The sequence below is a fragment of the Hydra vulgaris genome, chromosome 14 (genome assembly GCF_038396675.1).
Source record: "Hydra vulgaris chromosome 14, alternate assembly HydraT2T_AEP".
NCBI classification, from domain to species: Eukaryota; Metazoa; Cnidaria; class Hydrozoa; order Anthoathecata; family Hydridae; genus Hydra; species Hydra vulgaris.
In genome coordinates, this window is record NC_088933.1 from 13,287,649 (window position 1) to 13,313,012 (window position 25,364).

Consider the following 25,364-nt stretch of genomic DNA (forward strand, 5'->3'; position numbering starts at 1 on the left):
TTTTTATTATGTAATCTAAAAAATAAAGAAAAAAAATACATTAATAAAAATATAGTTACTTTAACGAAAACCATCGATATACCAAATTTTTTTGAAAAGTACAATTATCACACAAATGTTCAAAAACATAATTGTCACACAAATGTTCAAAAACACAATTACATTTAACTAAATCACGTATTTCATAATTAATAAGACCAAAAATTTTGTTTAATAAATCAGACGATAAAGCAAGTTTACTAGAAGCTTTTATTATCATAGTGTAAAATTCTTTTATTGAATCCTCACAATAACTACAACATAAACAAAGAAAACGATAATCAAACACAGGATCGTATTCTCCACATTGACATTCAGCCAAAAATTTAATCTTTTTCTTTTTATTTCTATAAATTTCCAAGAGTTGTTCTTTAGTTAAATCCATTTTTTTTGAAGCTATATCCACACAAGAACAACAATACATACAAAGAAATGATGGTTTGTATTCGTCACATTGACATTCGGTTAAAAATTTCTTTTGTTTTTTATAATCTTTTAAGATTATCTTTTTAGGTAAATCCATTTTTTTTGAAGCTTTTAATATAATAGAATAGTTACACCACGTTATCTCCTCTTGTTCCATTTTTTATTATGTCATTTTATTATGTAATCTAAAAAAAAATACAAAAAATGTATACAAAATTCGTTATAAAAAAATAAAATAAACAAAATAATATACAAAATTTAAACAAAATAATATATACAAAATTTAAACAAAATATAAAAAAAAATTTTTATTATTTAAATACAACAACAATGAGTTTGTTTAAACAATCGTATTTAAAAAATGTTTATATATTGTTGGATAATCAAGATTTAAAATTGCCAATTCGTTTCCTATTCGTTTGCATTCTTGACACATATTGTGCATATCACAAGTGCAAAAAGCCAAATAATTCAAACTTTTCTTTGTTTTTTCTGACAAGCTCAATGTATAATTTTCCAACAAGCTCAATGTATAATTTTCCATTTTTTATTATGAAAACTAAAAAATACAAAAAAAATGTATACAAAGTTTTAAACAAAAAAAATATAAACAAAATGCTATAAAATTTAATATAAAAAATTTTTTTTTAAATAAAAAACAAATATAAACAAAATACTATAAAATTTAATATGAAAAAAATTATTAAATAAAACATTAAATATTACAAAGTTTTTAAATAAAATTCCATATACAAAATGTCATTATTCAATTAATTCTTGATACTCTCGTTTTCTTCTTGCAGAGTCTCTTTTTTCTGCCATTATAACATCTATCACATTCGTTCGACATTTCTCACACAAATTATCGCTTTTGCAATTACACGAAGCTAGCTGATAAATTTCCTGTTTATAATAACGAAAGTTTTTTTTCGTTATTTCTTCACTGAATCCCAATTTTATACTTGCTAATTTTATATTTTTTTCCATTTTTATTATGTAATGCTAAAAAAATTTAATATAAAAAATTAAATATTACAAAGTTTTAAACAAAAATACCATAAAAAAATATAATTATTGTTTTATTCTCGATTTCTATTTTTATTCTGTCTTTTTTCTGCCATTATCGTTCTGACATATAAAAAACGAAGAACATCTTCTGTTGTACATTCGCACGAAGCTAAGTTATAAAGGTCTCTTTTTATCATATCTTCAGAATAATTTTTGCTGGCTAATATTTTATTTTCCATTTTTTATATAAATCTAAAAAAAAATTCAATATAAAAATATAAAAAATACAAAAAACACATATACAAAGTTTAAACAAAAATTTAATATCAAAATTTAATTATTCATCCATATCCATCCATATTTATCTATATAAAAAGGTGGTTCATATTTCAACACACAATCACTATTTTCTAATATTTCCAACACAATCTTTTTACATTTTCGACACATATCATGCGATTTACAAGCACACGAAGCCAAACTATTAATATCCTCTTTATGATAACAAAAATTATTTTTCATCAACAGTTCAGGCAATACCAATTTTTTGCAAGCCAACTTTATATTTTTTTCCATGTTTTATTATGTAATCTAAAAAAAAATACATAATTAAAAAATTTTACCAAAATAATAATAACCAAAAATATTTCTTAGTTCGACATAAATGTAACAAGCATTTAAATTACAAAATACACATTGAGGTGAACATTCACAATCAGCAATTTTACATAAAGCATCAAAAACAAAATCACGTTTTTTACAAATCACTTTTAATAATGCTATTGAAATCCCAATTTTTTTGGAGACTTTTTTACACTTTTTAAAAGTCTCTTCATTCATCCACCAATGTTGAAAAAGCAAATGAGCAAAACTATCTAATAACACTTCTTTTTTAATTTCTTCACTTTTTAATTTTTTCACTTTTTCAGGTTTGATTTTTTGTACTTCTTTTACAAAATTGTCAAATTCTTCTTGTGTCATTTCTTCTTGTGTCATTTCTTCTTGAAACAATTCTTTAAAATGATAATCTTCCAAACTATTGTCTTGAAACAATTCTTTAAGATGATAATCTTCCAAACATTCTTGAAACAATTCTTTAAGATGATAATCTTCCAAACATTCTAGAAGAAGATTGTGAAAAGCATTGTTGTCGTGATCAATAAGAGCAAAGCTTCCATCTTTATTTTTAACAATTTCAAATTCACAAACCACAACCATTTTTTTATTATGTAACCTAAAAATGACAAAAAAAATTATAAAAAATAATTACAAAAGTTTTATAATATAGTATAATTTTAGTAAAATTTATTTAAAAATGATATTATTGATAACAATTTTTTTTTCCACATTCATTGCATAAATAAGTTTAGTCTTTTGACATTCTTTATGATGACACAATTCTATGTATTGACAAATTGTTGGTGTTGTTGCCATAATGCTGTTTGTTGGTCGAACTATTATTTTTACCATTTTTTTTATTATGTAATCTAAAGAGAAAAAAAAATTTAATCAAAAAAGGTACTCAAATATTCCATTGTTTTTAAAAAAGAAAGTTGTAATTCTTCGCGAATACGTATTGTTTTTTCAGTCTTGTTGACAAAAGAAAAATGTTTCATTATTTCTTTGCGAAATTCAGGGACATTTTTTTCAATATACTCAAACATAACCATATCTCTTTCTTTTTGTTTTTCTTTATCTTTTTCTACCTCTATTTTAAGCCATTCAATATTTTTTTGATTTGTCGTAAATAATTTGTACATGGCTTGATAATACAGTTGCAAAGTTCTCAATCTGTTTATAAAACCATCTTTTTCAGCATCTTTTCGTATTAAACGGTTCAATTCATTTACCGCTTCATTGTTGTCGTGAAAATCTTTAAAATCATCACCATATTCAACAAAACATTTTACTATTTTATATTCAGCAGCAACATCTGCGTTACGTTTATCCAACTTTCTATATTTATGAGAGATGTATTTTCCACATTTATAATCTCGAAAGAAATCCATATTTTTTATTAGTTTACCTAAAAAAAAATACAAAAGTTATTAAAAGTATAAAAAAAAATCAAGTTACTCGATATAAATATTTATAAGAAGAAGCGTAAAACAATTTTTAATTGTTTTTTTTAATATTAATCTTTCTTCGTGCTTTGAAATGTAATGAAAAATTTTCATGTCCACGTTTACTTTCATATAAGAGAACAAGGCTTCATCTCTTCTTGCAAATTCTTCCTTTTCTTTTTTTACAATAAATTCGTCTTCTTTAATCGCAGCATTGCAAGTGACAATCATGAAATTGAACATCTCTATTAAAAATTGACGTATATTGAGATATTTTTTGATGAGCTCGTTATTTTTATCTATAATTTCTGTTATTTTATCAAGTTGTCCCACTATACCATCTTGATGTTCGTCATTAGTTAAAAATTCTTTAACAATAACAAAATGAAAATAAAAAACAGGTGATAATTCTTCCAAAAACTCCCACAATTTCCGTTCAGAATGATGTAGTTTGTAACATTTGGTAATCCATTTGATGCGATCTTCAGACCATTTTTCATTATTCATTTTTTAATTAGTTAATCTAAAAAAAAATAAAAAAATTATACAGAACAATGTTTAAAAAAGATAAATAAACGATGACATAATTTTTTACTAATCTAAAAAATAAATAAAAAATATACAGAACAATGTTTATACAGTTAAAATTATAAAAAAATGATACACTTCATTTATACAGTTAAATGATTATACAGTTAAATGATACTAAATTTTGTTTACATTTAATATGTTTATTAATAAATGTTATTAATTCTAAAAAAGTGTTTTCGATAAATTGTAAATCTGTTAAATAAGTTTCGTCATCTTTTATATTCATTGATAATATCATGTTTTTCATAGATTGACAATTTTCATAAATACTTTCAAAAACAACCAAATATAAATTTGATAAATGAGTTGCTTGATAAATAATTGCTTGATAAAAGTTCGTCTTCATTTTAATCATATTATCGGCTACTTCACCAAATGAAATAGCTTGACAACCATATCTTACAAACGATGATATGGTTTTTAAACGAGTATGTTGTTCAACATCTAATTTTCTAATCTCGTTCCAAGCGTCCAAAAGAAGAAATGACATAATTTTTACTAATCTAAAAAATAAAAAAATTTTACAAAAATATTTTACAAAAAAAATTATTTTCCAGTGGATCCAAAACCACCCTTTCTTTCTACATCTTTAATCATTGACATTTTTACTTGTCCACAACAACACCCATCAAATTCTATTACATTTTTTTCAGCTTTAAACATTTTTACAAATCCCATTTGAGCGATGGCATCTCCACGTTTAAACACAACATTTTCTTCAGAATGATTCATCAATAAGACTTTAATTTCGTCTTTATAATCGGCATCTATTATGCCTGGAGCATTAAACACTACCACACCATGTTTAAAAGCAATACCTGATTTTGATTATATCTGTCCTACTAAATTTGAATCCATTTTATCTATATACACTCCAGTATTTACTAAAACACGTTGATGGGGTTGAAGTATAACATCCTTTGAGCTTCTCAAATCAAAACAAGCGCTTTCTTTTGTTTCATAAAAAGACCATTCATGAATATCTGTAATTTCAAGTGTTTTAAACTCTTTATTTTCCATTTTATCTATCTCACTGTCTTGTCCAAAAAAGATGATAACCTCAAGTTTTTTTTTCACTCTTTTTATATAAAATAGTAGTCATAACAACATTATCTCTATCATTAAAAACAGAATTAAAAGTGTAAAGTACAAAGTTTAAAGTTCATCGTACCACGCATTGAACTTTAGACTCTTGATTAAGGGATTAACATTTTTCTAAAAAACTTGTTTAGTACTTGTTTTTTTAATCTCTCTTTTCAACTGAAACAGTATAAAAAGAGTTCATTTCCATTTCAAAGTTCATTCACAACACAACGAACATCAAAAAATGACAGAGTTTGAAATTGTTTACTGCAATGATAACAACTATGTTAAATTTGCAGATCTAGCAGCTGCAACTTTGTGGCTCATTGAATTTAAAGAAGAAAAAAATGTGAAAGAAAAACAATATTCTACTGTTCCTCTTAAACCGTTGGCGCAATTTAACTTTAATAAAAAAGAATTGATTTACAAACAAAAAAATGAGGGTTGTGAAATCTTGTTACCATGGAGATATAGAGAAATGTGCGAACTTAACAAAACAAATTATTTGCTTAGATGCGAATTGAAATTGACTAAAGACGACAACACATTTAAAATGAACAAAGGCGAACTCACTTATAATGCGGTGTTTAAATTTAATCATAACAAAATGACCAAAAAAGTATTGGAAAGTTTGATGATGGCTATGGAAGAAGCTCAAAACAAAGCCTATAGGCAAGTAGCTTACCCTAAAACTCGCATATTAAAAACGATCGATTTTAGCAATTTTAGTATACGATTAGCCAAAGAAGAAGACGAAATTTATACTACAGAATATGCAAGACAGTTGGCTATAGAACCATCTTTTCATAATTCGTTAATTAAAAATGGCGTTTCACGAAATTTAAATCAAAATTTAAAAAGAGCTTCGCTCGAGCTTGCTGAAATTGAAACAAAAAAAACCAAAGTCGAACCAGAACCAGTACCAGAAGTACCAGAAGAAGAAGAATAATTTTTTTTTTTTAAATAAAAATTTTTGTAATTTTTTTGATTTAAAAAACCTGTTTTAATATTAAAAAACTTGTTTTTTTTAATCTCTCTATTTTCCTATATAAAGGGTGAAAAAAAATAAAACGCTAGTTCATTTGTGAAAGAGAAAATGACTAGCAAACAACTCGACGAAAGTCTTATCAAAGCTGTTCAACTTTTTTATCCAGATAATGAATTACATCCTATGTTGTTTGAATTTCACCATTTAAATAACACGTATGAAGAATGGCAAGACATTATTTTTAAATATTTAAAAAATTTTAACTTGGAATTAAACTTGGAAGAAGAAAAATTCAAGGATTTATATTATATTTTTATAGCTAAAGACTATGAAAATAGACTTGATTTGTTTGAAAAACCATCACGACGTTATATGAATTTTGTAGAACAAGCACCATCATGGAGAACAAACATGCTCGAAGTATGTCGCCTGATAAACGATGATTTTTTAAATGTAATCAAAACAAGTGTAGAAAAACAACACGAAGAATTAAAAAAACAACTAGAAGACTTTCTTAAAGTATATAAACTTTATTACAAATCAAAAAACATGGAAAAACAAACTTCGTGGAAAAGCAAACTTAAACCCACTTTAAAGTATTATTTTTTGTTTCCTTATCTATCTAACAAATGGGAATATAATCAGTTGAAGAAAAATTGTAAACTGTTAAATTACGTTGTTCCAGCTTGCATGGACCCACTACCTTGTTTTTCGTTTGACGATAAAGTTTTTCATAATGGTTATTATACCCTATACACACCCGTTCCTATTTATGAATATTTTATACAAAAAAAAGTACATCAAGAAGGAGATAAAGTGTACATTTACAAAGCCTTTGAACGTTGTAATTTTCACGAAAAAAGTTTAATAGAAATGTTTCCCACAGCTCAATGGTTTTTTTTCTTTAAGAGAAATTTTAACATTTCAAAGATTTTATACAGAAAAGAGGAGGAAGTTTATAATTATGAAAACGACAAAATAGTATCGAAACAACCTATTCATACAAACAATCATTACACCAAATATTATGTGACTGCGGAAGAAGGATTATAAACAAGACAATTTTTTTTTTATTTTTTTATTTTTTTTCCATATCAAAAAGTTGATATACAAGTTTGTTTACTTGAAATATATTATTAAAACATTCACAAGTGTCTTTTTTTAATATATAAATACATTGAATGTTATCTTTTATAAATTTAATAAAACTCGAGTATTCTTCAACATTTAATTCTGTATAATCTCGCACGTCGATATTTTCTATAAACCCATTTACAAAATCTTCTAAATAGTGTGCAAACATATATGTTTCATATTTAGGACAATGTTCGTGGATATGTTTTTTCTCATAGTTATGATGATAATGTTCTAAACATAAACTTTCGTTGTTGAAATAAGTAGGTAGTTTACACAATTTTGGAAATAATAATTTATTTAAATCGAATGTAACTATTTTTTGATCATTTATTGTAGCCAACACATCTTTTTCCATGTTTCCACCTTTATAAAATACAACATTATATTCGAGTTTTGAAAATATAGTTTTTAAATAATCCACTACGGAGCAGCAAAATATGATTTCACCGGTATATTTGAATGTGGGGTAATATTCTAATCCATGAATATTCTTTAGACAGTATAAAAATACTTTTTTATCCTTTTCTTCCATGTTTTCAAATTTTTCACATGGTATAACTTGTACGTGATAAAACTTTTTATCAGCAAGTGAACGCAAACATAACTCTCTGATACAATTTTTTCCCCACTTGTGAATCTCTTTATTGGTTATAAATTCCAAATCTAACAACCACAACTAGAAAAAAAATGCTTTTTTATTAAAAAAAGAAGCGTATTCTTTTAATAAAACGAATAAAAAAGTATAAAAAATCAAATTTTTTAAAAATATTTTTTTTTACATTTTTAATTAAAAAAAAATGAATCGCGTTGATAGCATCATTAAAAAAATTCACAACAATTGCGCAGTGTGCGCGCTCGATGAAGTATCTAAAAGATATAAATATTACGAACACAAATCTGGAAATTCTTCACCTTCATCGGATTACGTAGAAGAAGAACATTTTACAGATAAAAATTCGTTTGAATTTTTACAAAATGTACTCAAATCTAAAAGGATAACATTAAATTCTTACAGTATTGAAAAATGTTTTAAAAACAGCGAATTTAATAATTTACTCGAAAATCCTCAACTTTGTTCTGTTCATCTCAACTACTTTGATGATTTGAAAGAAACCTATGGCGAACATTATGTAATAGAACTCTATAAAACCAAACTTACTCTTTTGCTGCTAGAAAGAAAAATCAAACCACCTATGATTATAACAGAAGGCGATCAAACTGACGGTTTTGTGGATACGTTTACTTCAAAAGTAATACCTACCATTACTTCTTTGATAGAAAAACTAGATGGTGCTTTAAAAAAGAAGTCTGTTAAAAGAAACATTGAAGGAATTATAAAGGAAGGAACCGCCGATAAAAAAACTTTATTTGTTAATATATTACACGCTGTTGTAACACTATTTATTGCGAGTTTTTTTAATTTAGAAAAAGAAGAATAAAAAAAAATGGCTACTGATGATTCTTTGTCTCGTTTTTTTAAAAATTCAGAATTTAAAAATTATTTTATAGGAATATATGCTTTTGACGAACTAAGTCAAACAAAAACACATATTCATATTATTCAACAAATGAAAAAAAATGGTTCCTTTATCATTTACAACAATGAAACTACAAAAGACGCAGGTCAACATTGGAGAGTGTTGATGAAAATAGACAAGGGTCATTTTTTTTGTTTTGATAGTTTAGGTGAAGAAAGTGTATTGCAACAAATTCCAATACATTTAAGATTTAATAAATATTTGTTTGAAGCAGTAGAAGAAGTGAATAGCAATATACAAATCAACACGATTAACATTAACTACAACGAAATTGAAATTAATTCTTATATACGACAATCCAATCATTTTCCTACAGAATGGACAGCAGAAAATCGTGAATTTTATTGGTTTACCAAATTTATTTTAAAATATAGCGAAATTACTGGTAATCAAAATGTATTTTTTTCATACAATAAATTTCCTTTTCAATGGAATGATAGTAGTTTATGTGGTGCATTTGCCGCTTATTTTGTAGCTCTAGTCTTTCGCAGCGAAAATGTATTATATACAGATCAAATATATTTACCTTCGTTGTGCAGACTGTTAAACCATTATTTTTTTGAAGTAACAACGCTTCATGCCTCTTCACTAGTTCAAATAAATCTTTATTCATTTTTTCAGTTTATTAAACACGAACTCTTTCCACACCTTGATAAAACTGCTAAACAACTGTTTGAAAAAGACATGCAGTTGCATTTTTATATGAAAAAACAGGAAAATCTGGAACGTGATCTTTTGTCTATGAAAACAAAACAAATTCCTTTACATTATGATATTTACGAAAAACAATTATTAGCTCAAAATGCTGCTAAAAGATTTTTAAAAGATGCAGGATTCTTAAGAACAAATTATGAAGGTACGTGGGGTAAGTTATCCCTATTGGATATTCAAGCCATTCCAGCTGTGATGAACGAGGAAAACATTTATTACATGATGCAAAATGAAATGGATAGAATTTACGCAAACAATTATACGCGATTAAAGACTGCCAATCAATTTTTAGATGTACCTATTGATGATGTCATGACTAAAAAAGAAATAAAAAGGCAGATTGCTCTGAATTTAATATAAACAGAATCATGAAGAGAACAGCACACACGCTATTAGAAGAAATCGTAGAAGAAAAATGCTCCACGTGCAACGGATATGGTGAACTGTTTTTCGTTGTTTTAAAAGAAAAAAAAAATCAACATTTGTTAAAAAACTGCACTATCCACGTTGTAAATCAAGAAGTATGGATTTTTAATAGTGTTACCAAAAGATCTGCAAAAATACATCTTTATAAAATAAATTGTTTAACTTGCAAAGGAAAAAAAACTATTCTAATAAAACGATATAAAAAGAAACGAGAACAAGAAAAAAGAAACAATTTTTTATATGTACATATTTATTCATTAAATGAATTAATATAATATTTTACAACTTTTTTTTTTTTTTTAATATACTTCAAACACTTTATCCGGAGGCATATAAGGGTTGGCAGGTTTTGTAACAACAGGAACAGGAGGCGTTTTTGTTTTTTTGCCTTTCCACGCTTTTTTTATACTGTATAACAGCGAACCCACTTGCAATGCGTTAGTTACATTTTGAGGAGTGATAAAATCGGCTAATCCTCTTCCTCTTCTGCGTATTCTCTTTCTATGAGTTTTACGTCTTTTTGATCTCAAATATCTTTTTCGCTTAAAAACCATTTTTGTTGACAATGCTCAACACAAACTAAAAAATATTTCAAAGGAAGTTTAAAAGTTTCAAAAGGAACTTCTTCATATATAAACTCAATAATAAATTCATCGTTGAAACGTGTTACTTTAATAATTATTCCCCATAATAAGTCACTAAATAATTAGTAAAATGTTTCATTCTTTTATGTCTGCTTCTTCGAGTTGCCAAACATTAAATGTGTCTTTAATATCATCAACAAAGTCTTTATAATTCATTTCGAATGTTTTCACCATAAAAGATTCATTTCGAATGTTATCACCATAAAAAAATTCAATATGGGCTTTATTATTATCACGAGTTACTTTGATTTGTTTACTTGCATCCAAACGAAATACTAATTTAAAATCGCCTTCAACATGTTTTAAAATATCGCTAGCTTCAAACTTGGAAGCTTCTACATTCATAACTGTGTTATAAAATTCGTTTAAACAAGTTTTAAACTCCATTTTTTTTTGTTTATTTTCAAATGAATATTTTTTCTTCAAATAAATTTTTTTTATTTCAAAACAAACAAATTTATAGTACTTTTTTTAAAAAAAAACAGAAAATACACTATCAAATATTTTTTTTTATCAATATATTTTTGGTATTTTATTACCAATATAAAAAACACCGTCATATACATGAGATATGCTATATATTTTATTTATAATATCAAAATCTAATATAAATCCACCAAAAAAAGTAGATGTTTTTCTGTGTCCATTTTCTTTATCTCCGCTGATAATTTCAACAACACCGTTTTCATATTCGTACGTAAGAATATAATCGCCATAAGCACTTGTGTCTGTACGTAAATTTTTGAGCTTTTGACTCTGTTTTTCATTATCTTTCAATAACCAAAGACATTCTTTAATATTTTCTTCAACATAAACTCGAAATTTTTGCACAAAACATTTGTCACAATATTTTTTAATGTGACTTTTTCTTTTGACGTGTTTACACACTGTTGAATTCATTCTTTTTTGTAAATGAACGTTTTACAGAGTTGAGCTTTTTTATACATGTTTTTTAATCCGATTAAAACATAGTTTTAATTACATCACCAAGTACGGGTATATTTCCGAATAGGTTACCAATGATACCTTTACCGCGTTTTCTAAGTATACGCTTTCGTCCTTTACCGATTAAAGAATGATAAGGTCTAGGATTAGGTTTCGATTTTCGATGAACGAAAATATATCTTCTAGCATTTCTATGTCCTCTATGTCTTCTATGTCTCATTTTTTTTAATAAATATTTCTGTGTTTATCGCGATCCACTTTTGTTAAAACAAAACGATATATCGGTTTTCCTACTCGATTCATTTCGCGATTTTGTTTATTATTTATATACTTGCTTTTTGTTTTTCGATAACACATCAGTGCTTTTCTACAATATTGACGCTTTATTTTTTTTAAATTTTTCTTAACTCTTCTACGTCTTAGAGTTCTTAGTTCTGTATTATTGGGATCAGTTAACTCGTTTTCATCAAAAGAGGTCCTATCAAAAAATTCAAAAAAAGCATCCCTATGAAAAGGCCATTTTCCATCTACTGTATATTTGGGTAATTTAGATGTATATTTAGGTCTCAAATTGCTTTTATAAGAAGGTGTTGAAAACAAATTCCGTCTTACAATCATACGGGAAAAATCAATATCATCTGCAGCCATTTTTGTCTTTAACTTTTTTTTTAACTTTAACTTTTTTTTTTTTTGACTTTAACTTTTTTTTGACTTTAACTTTTTTTTTTTGACTTTAACTTTTTTTGACTTGTATTTTTTTTATATCTTTTTTTTTTTTTTACAATATAAAAAACATAGTGTCACCCTGACACAACCTTACTTATTCTGTCTTTACTTTATCTTAGTAGGCCTACTTACTTGTGTTTTTTTCTTACAGTCTTTATTTTTTTTTTATACGGCCGTATTTTTTCTTACTTACTTAACCTTACTTAGTCCTTACTTAACTTACTTACTCCTGACTTAGTCCTTAGCCTGCTTACTCACACACTCGTTCTCACATCACTAATTCTTTCGAGTTAGTGTTTTCACTCGACACACTCACTAATTCTTTCGAGTTAGTGTTTTCACATTGAACTTTCTATACTTTCTAGACACACTCACTAATTCTTTCGAGTTAGTGTTTTCACATTGAACTTTCTATACTTTCTAGACGCACTCACTAATTCTTTCGAGTTAGTGTTTTCACTAATTCTTTCGAGTTAGTGTTTTCACATTAAACTTTCTATACTTTCTAGACGCACTCACTAATTCTTTCGAGTTAGTGTTTTCACATTGAACTTTCTATACTTTCTACTACCCTCAACGAGAATCGAACCCACGACGGTCTAATGGCATGGCGTTTGAAACATAGTGCGGCGAGCGAATGCACTATGCTACGTCGACGTATTGGTTCATAAAGTTTTGAATTTATTTAACATGTTGTTTTAACACTTATCACAGAGTTTTTTTCTTCGTAGAGTTTTTAAAAAGTTGTTTACTCCGTATTTTAATCTCTTTAATCTTGTTCATAAAAGCGCTAACAAAAGTTTCTAAATTTAACTAGCATGACACAGCATTTTCTTTTCATCGCATAAAGTTGCATCACTTTAGCTATTATTTCGCGTTAATCTGTAGAGATTAAATTTTATACATAAAAAGCGTGTTTTTTGTTAACAAAATCAAAAATGACAAAAACATTAACGAAACGTTGTATTAAAAAAACAAAATATTTATTTAACGATGAAGTCGTTGGTAAAGAAATTGATTTTAAAGAAAATGAAATCGAAATTGTTAGCGAAGAAGAAGAACCAGAAATTATTCTCATAGAAGACGATCCTGTATTGGATTTCGATATTTATATCCAAGACACTGACAAAATTGATTTTGTTATTAAAAATAACGAGTCAAAAAAAATAGAAGCGACAAAAGAAACACCAGAAGAAGCACCATTGGAATTCACAGAAGCGCCATTAGTATCGTCAGAAATAAATAATAACACACAAGAAATTCAATCAGACAACAAAATAAAAGTTTGTTTTTAATATATCTTTTTTACACTTTTTCATTATTTCTTTTTACACACATACAAGGTTTTTATATATATTTTTTAGAAAAAACAAAGCAAGTCGTATAAACGTCGCAATGCTAAAAGAAAATTAAATTATTTAATAAAAAGAAATCTATATAATTTGTAAATACTTTTATAAATATATTATTTATTTTTTCGTCGTATATTTGCTTCTTTTAATTGATGTTTAATATCGACATAGGATTCGGCAGTATGAACCCAGCGTTTTATTCTTTTGCCAACTCTTCCAAGTTTACGATTTGTTTTATTATCTTTATATCTGTTATTTGTTCTTCGTAAACACGATAATATTCTTTTACAATTGCTTGGTAAATACTGATTTTCAGTCTGTGTCGATGTTGAACTTTGTTTTCTACTTGTTTGTGTTTGAACTGCTTTTTTTGTTCTAGGAACTGTTGTTTTTGTACGTGCCATATTGACAGTGTTTAATGATCTAGGAGTATACCTTATTTTAGGCATTTTATAAAAAAAATGATATTTATAACTATTTATAATTATTACAATAAAATAAAGAGTATTTATTTCTAAATAAACCTATTTTTTTTAGTTTTAATAATGAGATATATTACTATCAATAATTTAAAATATGAAGTGTTTAGCGATAGTGAAAAAGATCAATTTTTCATTATTCAAAATGGAAAAAAAAAACCCATTGCACTAGTATTTCCATATAACGCAAAAAGAGGTAATTGTTTTTATGGTTTTTTTTCATTTTTATAAGAAAAATTATTATTTTTTAAAATACTATTTTTTTTATAGAAAAAGAAATGCAAAAACTTAGAGAGTTTAGAAACTTTGTCAGTCAAAATTTTGTAGATCATACAAGATTTTCTCGCACTCGTCGTAAGTTTTTTTTAACTTTACTATTTTTTCTTATTAAAAAAATTCATTTTTTAAAAAATATTTTCTTTTTTTTAGATAATCCCTATCCACGTTCACCACCATCACCATCACTACTATCGCCACTATCACCACTATCACCACCACAATCACCACCAGAACCCAATAGGGAAGTGGGTCCTTCACACTGGGACTACTCTCCTCGTAAGTTGAACTTGATCTTTTTTTATTTTATTAAAAAAATATAAATATTTTTTTTTAATATCCCCTTTGTCTGTTTTTTTAGAGAGTCCAGATCCTGAATATACAGAAAGCGAAATTATATAAAGCTTTTGTATATATTTTTTTATAGAAAAAAATTTTTTTTAGTTGTTATTACTATTTTGTTATTACTATTTTGTTATTACTATTATATATACATTACTATTTTTTTTGTTATTACTATTTTAATATTACTATTTTATATATACTAGAATAAATAAAAAATGATTAAAGAAATAATAAATCACACCTCAAAGCAACTCCATCTTGAATGGAAACATTTGGCGTTTTTGTTAAATTTAAAAAGAACTGAAATTAGAAAAATTAATAAAAATTATATAAAAACATTCGATAAATTAAAAAACGTTTTAACTACATTTATACTAAATCAACCAAACAAAAAGTTGGCGATAAAGCATTTATATTTTATTTTATCAACATGGGAAGACGAAAAACTTTTATATAATATTCAGCAATGTAAATTATTTATAATGAATTATTTGTATTAATTTTTTTTATATTTTTTTTAGCAAATAAAATAATGAATTATACACAATTAAAACTAAAAATAGCAGCACAATTGCAACCATGGCAAATGTCAGAACGTTGGCAAACTTTAGCAGCTTATCTTGGTTATGAAAAGCGAGAAATAGAATGTATACAACACGATTACCCCAACAGTAATGAAAGAATGATGAGACTTTTAAACTTGATTTATCAAAGAAAAGGTACCGAACTCGAAGCAGCTCGCGCTATATATCAAGCTTTATGGGAATGGACTATCGATAATACAACATATGAAATTAATAATACACTTTTAGATCATATAAAAAAAACTATGGAAATTGTACAAAATTTTATAATGCAATAATTTTTTTTAGTATTTAATTATACACTTTTAGGTTATTTCAGTATTTCAGTATTGTAAAATATTGTAAATTTTTGTAATTAATTTGTAATTTTTTTATTTTTTAGCAACCTAATATATTAAAATAATGAAACAATATAACGAACATCGTTATATCAAAAACTGTGGATGGTAAGCCTATACACTATTTTTTCTTTTTTATACATTTTTTTATATTTTATTTTTTATATTTTATTTTTCTTTTAGTTATGGAGAAAATAATGAGGGTACTATATGCTACGAGTTATTATTGACAAAAGAAGAAGAACAAGATTTGGAAGAACTTATGGAAATGGAAGAATTAACAGAGGAAGATTATGAAAAATATTTAGTTCAATTAGTACAAGAAATGGAAGAAGAATCAGATAATATTGAAGAACTTAAATTACAAATGTTGGAAGAAGAAATGGAAAAAGAAGTGGAAGAAATAGAAAAAGAAATGCATGAAATCTTAGATGAAATGGATTGGGAACAATACGTTATAGACATTATTAATAAAATGGACAACTTACCAGAGCTTTATTTATAATTTTTTATTTATAAATATATCTTTTTTTAGTCAAATAAAATAATTAGAAAAACTTAATAAATAACAATCATCACTTTTTAAATAATAAACTCGACAACAAGAACACCATGGTTTGAAAGAACATGGGTTTGAAATCGCTTTTCATCATAAACTTTTTATCGTATTGCAACATAAGACGAACTGTTGTAATAAAATGAGATCACTTTATTTTGTAATTTTTTTTCATCGTATTGCATCATAAGACGAACTGTTGTAATAAAATGAGATCACTTTATTTTGTAATTTTTTTTCATCGTATTGCATCATAAGACGAACTGTTGTAATAAAATGAGATCACTTTATTTTGTAATTTTTTTTCATCGTATTGCATCATAAGACGAACTGTTGTAATAAAATGAGATCACTTTATTTTGTAATTTTTTTTCTTTTTTTTTTAGACAACTAAAAAAAATGAATAATAATGATGATTATGAAGATATGTTTCCTGGGTTTGGTGATTATTTAAACGAAGAAGAAAAAGAAATAGAAAATATAACTTTTAACAATATATTTGAAGAAGAAGAAGAAGTTATCGAAGAAAACCTTATTTATATTTTTATTCTTTTATATGTTTTATTGAGCAATTTTGTTTATTTATTAATTCTTTTATGTTAAAAAAGACGTATATTTTTTTTATATTTTTTTATATAAATAAATGTTTTTTTTCAGCAACTAATAAAAAAAATGTCAGCCAACATATATCCTTGCTGTTTTTGCGACAAAGAATTTAGTGCAAAAGAACTTTTACAGCATCAAGCAGATTGTTCTACAGAACAATACTCCCACGAATGTTTCACCTGTAAAAAAAAGGTACAAGATTTGTTAAACCACGAATGTGATTATGAATTTCTAGATATACAAAAAATATGTTTTTTTTGTAATACCAAAATCGATGATCAAGATTATTATGAGCACTCTGTCATCTGCTTTCAATATTATAAAGAGCAACAAAATCGTTATTTGAACCAAGTCGTTCAAGACGAAAAGAAAAATTTAAATTATTTGAATCTTTCTATGAATCAAATCATGATTAAAATGAAGAGTCTTCAAGAAAAAGAAATTAAAAATCTAAAAGAAGAAAACGACAAACTTCAACAAACTCTAGCAAAAACGAACCAAGAAATGGCAGAATTAAAAAGTCTCTGTTATGACAACATGTTGGTTTTAGCAAATCAACAAGATACAGAACATCTCAAACAAGAAATAACAAAACTTTATCATATTGCAGAAGAAAATAGCACAGAGTTCTTAGCTTTAAAAAATTCCATTCAACAACCTAAAGAAGTCAAGGTAATTCAACACGTTTTTAAAGACACGCAATTGATCAAACTCGATCAAATGAATCTCAGACTGTTATCAGATGAAACATTTTATTCAGAACCCATTTACACATCAGAAGGATACCGTTATCGAATAAAAGTATATACACGAAGTACCGTCATCAACAATCTAGCCATTTACTTTCAATTGTTAAGAGGTGACTTGGACGATGGTTTACAATGGCCTTTTACCAAAAATGTTAATATCACCTTGAGAAATAAAGAACAATTTTTTACTCGTACTACTACCAACAATAATTATCTTCAACTTTTAGACGACAGTTCATTTGATAAACCTACCACTGAATATAATGTGGCTGTTGGTTATAAGAATTTTATTTCACACGAAGAACTAAAACCATTTATTATTAACAATAATTTATTTATTACGATTAGTATACAATAACATATTTTATGTAAAAAAATGTATTTATCCTATTTTTTAAAATGTTTTTTTGTACTTTATCTAACATTATTAACCCTTATTTTTTTTTTAGATTAACTAATAAAAAAAATGAATACAATTGATATATTCAGAGAAATTAGTTTGGAACTAACAACCAACAACGTGCAATCTATCAAATTCTTACTCAGAATACCGTTAGGAATCAAACAAACTTTAAAAAATGGTTTGGATATGATAGAATACTTTAAAGATAATACTATTCAAAGTGAACATGGTCATCTTTACGAATCATTAGAAAGTAAATTGGAATATCTACTTGTATTATGTAAAACAATTCATCGAAATGATATTTTCAACAAATACAAAAATAAAATACCACGTCTTCCTAGTTACGAAGAATGCGTTGTTAATAATCCACCTGTATATGCATATCCAAGTGCAGTTGTAGAAGCAAAACAACAAGAACTATTTCATTTATATAATCCAAAACCAGCTAAAGCACCTGAATGTGCACAAGAATTCATTTAACTCTTTTTTTTTTTAGGAAAAAAAATTTTTTTTACTTGTATAACTCAAATTTGTAAATTTTTTTTACTTGTATTAACTCCATTTGTAAACTTTTTTTTTTTTTAGACAACTAATTAAAAATAATGGGAAGCAACTGGGGAAATATTAGAAGTATACTTTATAAAGAAGAAGCTACACTTCGTCACTTTTTACAAAGACTTCATCGTCAAATGGGACGAGAAAAAAAGTTTATAGAAATAGACAAAGAAACAAGAAAAGCTAGTCATTATTTAGAAAACATTTTTTCTTATATTAAAAACTTTGAACAACAAACACTCATCTGGTTTAGTCCAGAAGAACGTCATTTTTCTTATTATCAATTTATTTTCGACAGTTTTAGTTTGAATCACTTTAACAGATTTACCCGTGAAATTCAATCACAACTTAGCTTGAAAGATTTGTGCAAAAGAACTTTGGCTTATCGACGAATTTATTTAGAATTTCAAGAGTTGCAAAAGAAAATTATTTCTTTATTTGATAAAACCAAACTACCACATAGCAAATGGAAAAATAAAGATAATATTCGTTTGTTATTTTACAGCTTTCATTCCATCGTTGATTTTGAATTTGATTCCTATTTTAATATTTTTAATAATCGTTTATTATTTTTTAATCTTCAAAGAGAATATCTTTACAAATTATTTCATATACTTTTCACAGAAATATCCTATTTTGCTGATCCAAATAAACAACTGGAAATACATTTAATACGAAAATTATATCGTTTAATCATGGAATATATAAATTGGTCACAACAACAATATTTTTATACTATTGAACCTTGTTTTATTCATTTTCAAATTGTAAAACACTATTTTTAATTTTTTTTAATTTTTTTTAGTTAACTAATAAAAAAAATGCAAAGAAGTAAGCACTTTTATGAATACGACATTATCCACATTGTGAGTTGGTTTACATCCGAAACAAAAAATAACATGGATGTAGACTTGAAAACGTTAAAAGATTTGTGTAAAAGAAAATTGGCATATAGAAGAATTAAAATCGAATTTGAATTATTAAAAGAACAGCTTGGAAATTTATATTTTTATTATGATGAAAACAAATCTTTTTATATTTGTGACTTTTCTTATGATTACGACATTAGTTTTTTATTCAATCATAATTTATTTTATTGGAAACAAAGAAAAATTTTAGCTTCTTTATACGAAATGTTTAGATCGCACTATAATAATCGTTATATTAAAAATGAACAACTTGATTTTTTTTATAATTGTATTAGAAAATACATTCAATGGGCAATAGATCAATATTATTATATTCGTGAAAATAATTTTGTACATTATAATGATAACATTTTATATTTATAGACAAACTAATAAAAAAAATGAAATATGGTTACAGCAAAAGAAAGCCAAACAAAAAAGTGAAAAAACAAATGAAAAGTATATTTTTTTTTCTGTATTTATTTTTATCATTAAAATTTTTTATTAATTCTTTTTTTTTTGTTTTTACAGACATGTATGCCTACTATTTCAAAATGCAAAAGCATTCTTTAAAACATTCAAATCGATTAAACAAACGTTACTTTTGTGTGAAGAAATGCGGGTTATGTCAATCATGTGTACTAAATAAATAACCTTTGTATTTTTTATTTTTAGAATATATATTTTTTCGCATTTTTTTATGTTTTTTTTTATGCTCTTTTTTATTTTTTATTTTTTATTTTTTTATATTACTTTATACTAACATTTTTTCTTTTTTTAGCTATAAATAAAAAAATGAATATTAATAATGAGACTGAAAACTGGGAAGAAGAACTCGATGCTTCACCTTACGAATTTAAACAACCTGAATTGAAATTAAAAAGACCGTTAAAAGGACTGTCATTCGAAAAGTGTTTAGAATTGGAATTGGAAAATATAAACATTAAAAAAAAAATATCTATAAACGAATACATAAAAAAAAATTTTTCTATACGCAAATTATAATCTTTTTTTTATTGTAATTTTTTTTTGTAAAACTATTTTCTATAAATAAATTTTTTTTTAGCTAACTAATACAATGTGTGGAAATCGCAATTGTACTGTCAAAAACACAATCCAATTAACTGGTGAAGAACTGGTATTTGTCTTGATGTCTGCAGAAAAATATAAAAAAACATTTTTTGAAGAACTCGACATTTATAATCACTATGTCACCATTGGAAAACAATATCATCCAAACATAACATTTGAAAACTTTGTCAAAGAAAAATATCCTATTTTCAGAGAAGCAAAAAAATCGATATTGTAACATTTTTTATTTGTAACAGTTTTTTTAAAATAAATAATTTTTTTGTCACCTGATCTTTTTTTTTTGCGCGCATGCGCCACCTTTTTTTTTTGACACCGGGAAATTTTCATCACTTTCATTCGACACTCTTTTACCTCGGTTTTAACATTTTATTTCAACTTTTTTTACACGGAACTCGGTTTGATGACGTTGACACTGAACTCTTACAAGAATTGTAACTTACGTTATCATCAGACAATACATCATACAATTAATATATACATACTAACTAAATTTCTTAATTTACTAATCAGGGTTGCCACAATAATCTTAAAAGTTTTTCCCCGAATATTCCCTAAGTAAAGTACATTCTTCCCTGAGTTTAGTTTCTTAAATTCCCTGAGTTTTCCCTGTCTTTTCTATATTCTTTCCGGTTCATCAATGAGATTATTATTTTCTCATTCAAACACAATCTTTATATTTAACAAACTAAAACTTTTACAACACATGCACCTTGCAAACTTATAATTATATTTATTAGCAAAACATTTTTGAAAAAAAAAATTATTGTGCATAATTTAAAAAAAATTATTTTCCCTGAGTTTTTCCTGAATTTTATAAAAATTTGAAAAATCCTTAAGTTGTCCAGGTTTTCCCTGGGATTCATGCTATTTCCAAGTATTTCAGGTTGAGTGGCAACCCTGACCAATTCATTTATACTTATAACTATTATCTGCAATAACTTACTTTATAATTACTCATCAACACAAAACATTTTGAACATTCTATGTAAATTTCGCTAAATGTTGGGTAACATTTATATAGAAAAAATTAGCAATGAATATATCATTATTCATAAATAACAATTATAAGGTTATGACTTGTTTTTCGCAGAAGTTATCTGCATGATGTACAACATCGTTTATATTTCCAGTGAAACATTCTTGCTTATAATGTAATTTAAATAAAATAATAAAGTTAAAATAAAAGAACTTATTAACTTCAAATTTTTATTCTATTCAAATATTTACACTATTAACTATCAAATTTTTTTTTTTACTTTACTAGTTAAAGCATAACAAATATAATGGCTATGTAATTTATTAAGTATAGTAATGTAAAAACAAAATAAAATAAAAAAAAACTGGAATAAGTGCAAATCGTGCAAAACTTCGTTTTCTCGGACAAATGTATTGATTTAGTCCATTAAAAAATTAGCTCTGCATGACATTTGAAGTAAACCACAATAAAATAAAAGTGTACGCTAGTAAAACCTAAAAAATAATCTCAAATCATTTTGCCAGCATCTTCGTCGGAATACATTTTCAAACTTTTTTGATGAAAATGGCCAACGTATGCCCTAACATTTCCTTTTGTTTAAAAAAAAAAATGCAATAGGACCAAGTTGGTTTTTATTTATTTAAATTTAGGTTTATTACTTATACCAACCAGTCGTATTATATCAACAAATATTGATTCTTATCAACTTTAAAAGATCACCAATCTTCAACCTAAAATCGTAAAAGTATGATGGAAATAAAGATTTGTATACATCATTAGCTGGCTTTTTATGTTAAGAGTAGTATTACACTTTAATCTCTTTCCAAATGCCGTAGAAACTCTTCAAATGCCGTAGTCATTGACAAAATTTACTTTGGTTAGCACTATATAGTTGTTCCTCAAAGTATAGCTGTAGGTTAAAATATTACTTTCTTAGTAACAATAGTTATTTTATATTAAAAAATTTTTTTTAAATATTAATTACTACTTTTTTAAATGGGTTGCAGTAGTTATTTAAATGGTTTGATGCCTTGCCATAAACACAACTTAAAAGATATCTGTAGTAAATAGGCACATCATCTCCAAGTGTCTCTAAGGGAACAAAGAGTGTCTCCAAGAAAACGTCTTCCATTAGACAATATAACTAACGCCGTTTTACTATCCGTTCAAAACAGTCGTAAATAATAAAACTGTTACTTTTGTTACTTATTATTACTATTGGAGAAGTGGTAGCAGAAAGTTTCGGAGAAGTGGTAGCAGAAAGTTTTAATCACTCAAGTTTTAATCACAAGTTTTAAACCATCTTTTAAAACTTTAAATTAAATACTTCAAACAAAATAAATTTATAAAACCAATAAATAACTCACCGTATTAGTTCTCTATGATAAATAATTAAGCAGAACATAAGTTATGGGTCTTTATCCAAAATAGGGATTAAATTACATTCAAATACATATTTAAAAACGGTTTCTGTGTTTTATGCATGTTACAACGGTGCGTTAGTGTAGGTGCGGAGAGCATAAAATAAAATTTTTGGCAGACTCTAAAATTGCAAACAGGATGCATAACAGCTCTGAAATAATTAACTCCTCATTTAATGAAGATATACAAGTAATACACATGAAAGTTTTAAATTAAGTTAAATATCTAATATTTTCTTTTTCAGATATCGGGTCACAAATAAAAAATTTAAATGTCACGCCATACTTAACTTAAAAAGTCGCATGATAACTATATCTTAAACTGTCATGCCGAACTTAACATCTAAAAATTGCGCGACAACTTTAATTTGCGTGAATTTATGTCGCTTGAAAAGTCGGACTCCGTTGCATTGCAGTTTTATTACGCAAATCGGCGTGACATTTTTTCTAGTGTATACAGCTCTACGTAAATCATTTCTACGTTTCAAAGATAGGTGTTTGTTTAATATAGACAAATTACCGAGTTTTTTTAGAAAAAAATAGTTTACTGTTATATTTTTATGTTTGTATCTTTAATATACTTTCATGCTTGACGTTAAAAGAAGAAAGTCCTCAAAGATTAGAATCTGCCGACAGAATTATGTAAAAATTTTAATTTTTTTTTTTTTTTAGATTATTCACCTCCCCAAGGCCCGAGGGGGGCCACTACAGTCGAGGAGGCTACTCATTTTTTTGTGTTTTTTTTTTTTTTAGTTGTTATTCGTGGTGCAACCTTCTCTCAACTCTTTAACTCCGAAACACGAACATTGCCGAGCAAGGCCGCTGCGCAGAGAAACTAAGTTGAGCGCGGTACTTCCAGGGACGTGGTGGGAGTCGAACTCCGAACCTCTCGCTTACAAAGCGAGCGCTCTTACCACTACACGACTACCGCATGCCAACTAGCCGACTATTTTCCTGAATAGATTGGCTTTAATTTGAAAATTGCTTTTGCTAGAGGTAAGGGTGTCAGGGGTCAGTTTTAATGGGGTGTCTCTCGCACTCCACCTAAAATCGCAGCTGGTTGAACAATTCACTTGTAGTCAAAACGTTGCAATAAGTTATTGTCAAGATAAAAATCACAAAGATAATTTATTTTATTTTTTAATTAAAATAATTTAGTTGCTAATGATCAGTAACAACATCAGTTTTTACCATATCTAATAACATCCGTCCAACAACATCTGAAACTTCATTGGTGTCTAATAACATCTGTGCAAAATTTAAATAGATTTTACAGATGTAGCTACATCTTTTAAACAATCAAAGTGTAATAACCTCTTATATTTGAATCATTTTATAAGATTAAATTGAATTACGTTTTGTAATTTTGTATAAAAACATGTATTTTTATTTTGAAAATATATTTGATTATTTTATTTTGTTATTTTTACGAGACTATAGATGTATATTAGCTAAAATAATTAGATAAAAAAAAAATGCTAATTAGATATAAATACGAAAAAAACAATGTATTTTTTACCTGATGATTGCTAAACGCATGAAACTTTTAGTAGTAAAAATCATGAAGTTATTTTTTTAATCTCGTCAAAAAATCAATTATATATATATATACACACACACACATATATATATATATATATATATATATATATATATATATATATATATACATTTATATATATATATATATATATATATATATATATATATATATATATATATACATTTATATATATATATATATATATATATATATATATATATATATATATATATATATATATATATAGTATATATATATATATATATATATAAATATATATATATATATATATATATATATATATATATATATATATATATATATATATATATATATATATATATATATATATATATATATATATATATATATATATTTGGGCTGGTACTGAGTAATTTTTTTTTGTTCGATTAATCGTCTAAAATTTTAATCGAGTAATTTCGATTAATTCTGAAGTCGACAGAATAACCTGCTTTTCACCACTGGTGAGGTGAAGTTGTTATCGGTAAACGTTAACTAACTACAGTATTCACAAACGTTAACAAACAAGACACTTAATGCCTGCTATACTGTATTCAGTTTAATTGACAAGTACAAGTAGGCATCACTTTAGCCAGTCACGTAAACAAACGAGGACGTTAACGTTTTCTGGAAGTAGACAAGATCGCAGTTTGTTGACAATGTTCCCTGACGAACTAAACAGTCTTTCACAAGGAACAGAAGTGGCAGGTACACACAGAACTGTCTGCGCAAAACTGCTCAGGTTAGGGTAACGATGCCTGTTCAGTTGCCACCACATGAGGTGATTCTCAGTTTCTGGAATTACACCTTCTTCTTGATATCGTGTAAGCTC

General features: G+C 26.1%; 1 protein-coding gene across 1 annotated transcript; it reads left to right on the top strand.

The window, feature by feature from the left end:
- The first annotated feature begins 16,654 nt into the window (after nucleotides 1-16,654).
- On the top strand, nucleotides 16,655-17,968 carry LOC136090932 (TNF receptor-associated factor 5-like). Its single transcript, XM_065817909.1, has 2 exons — nucleotides 16,655-16,813; nucleotides 16,913-17,968. Exons 1-2 carry the CDS (start codon nucleotides 16,655-16,657, stop codon nucleotides 17,966-17,968), a joined length of 1,215 nt encoding a protein of 404 aa, XP_065673981.1.
- The last annotated feature ends 7,396 nt before the right edge of the window (nucleotides 17,969-25,364 follow it).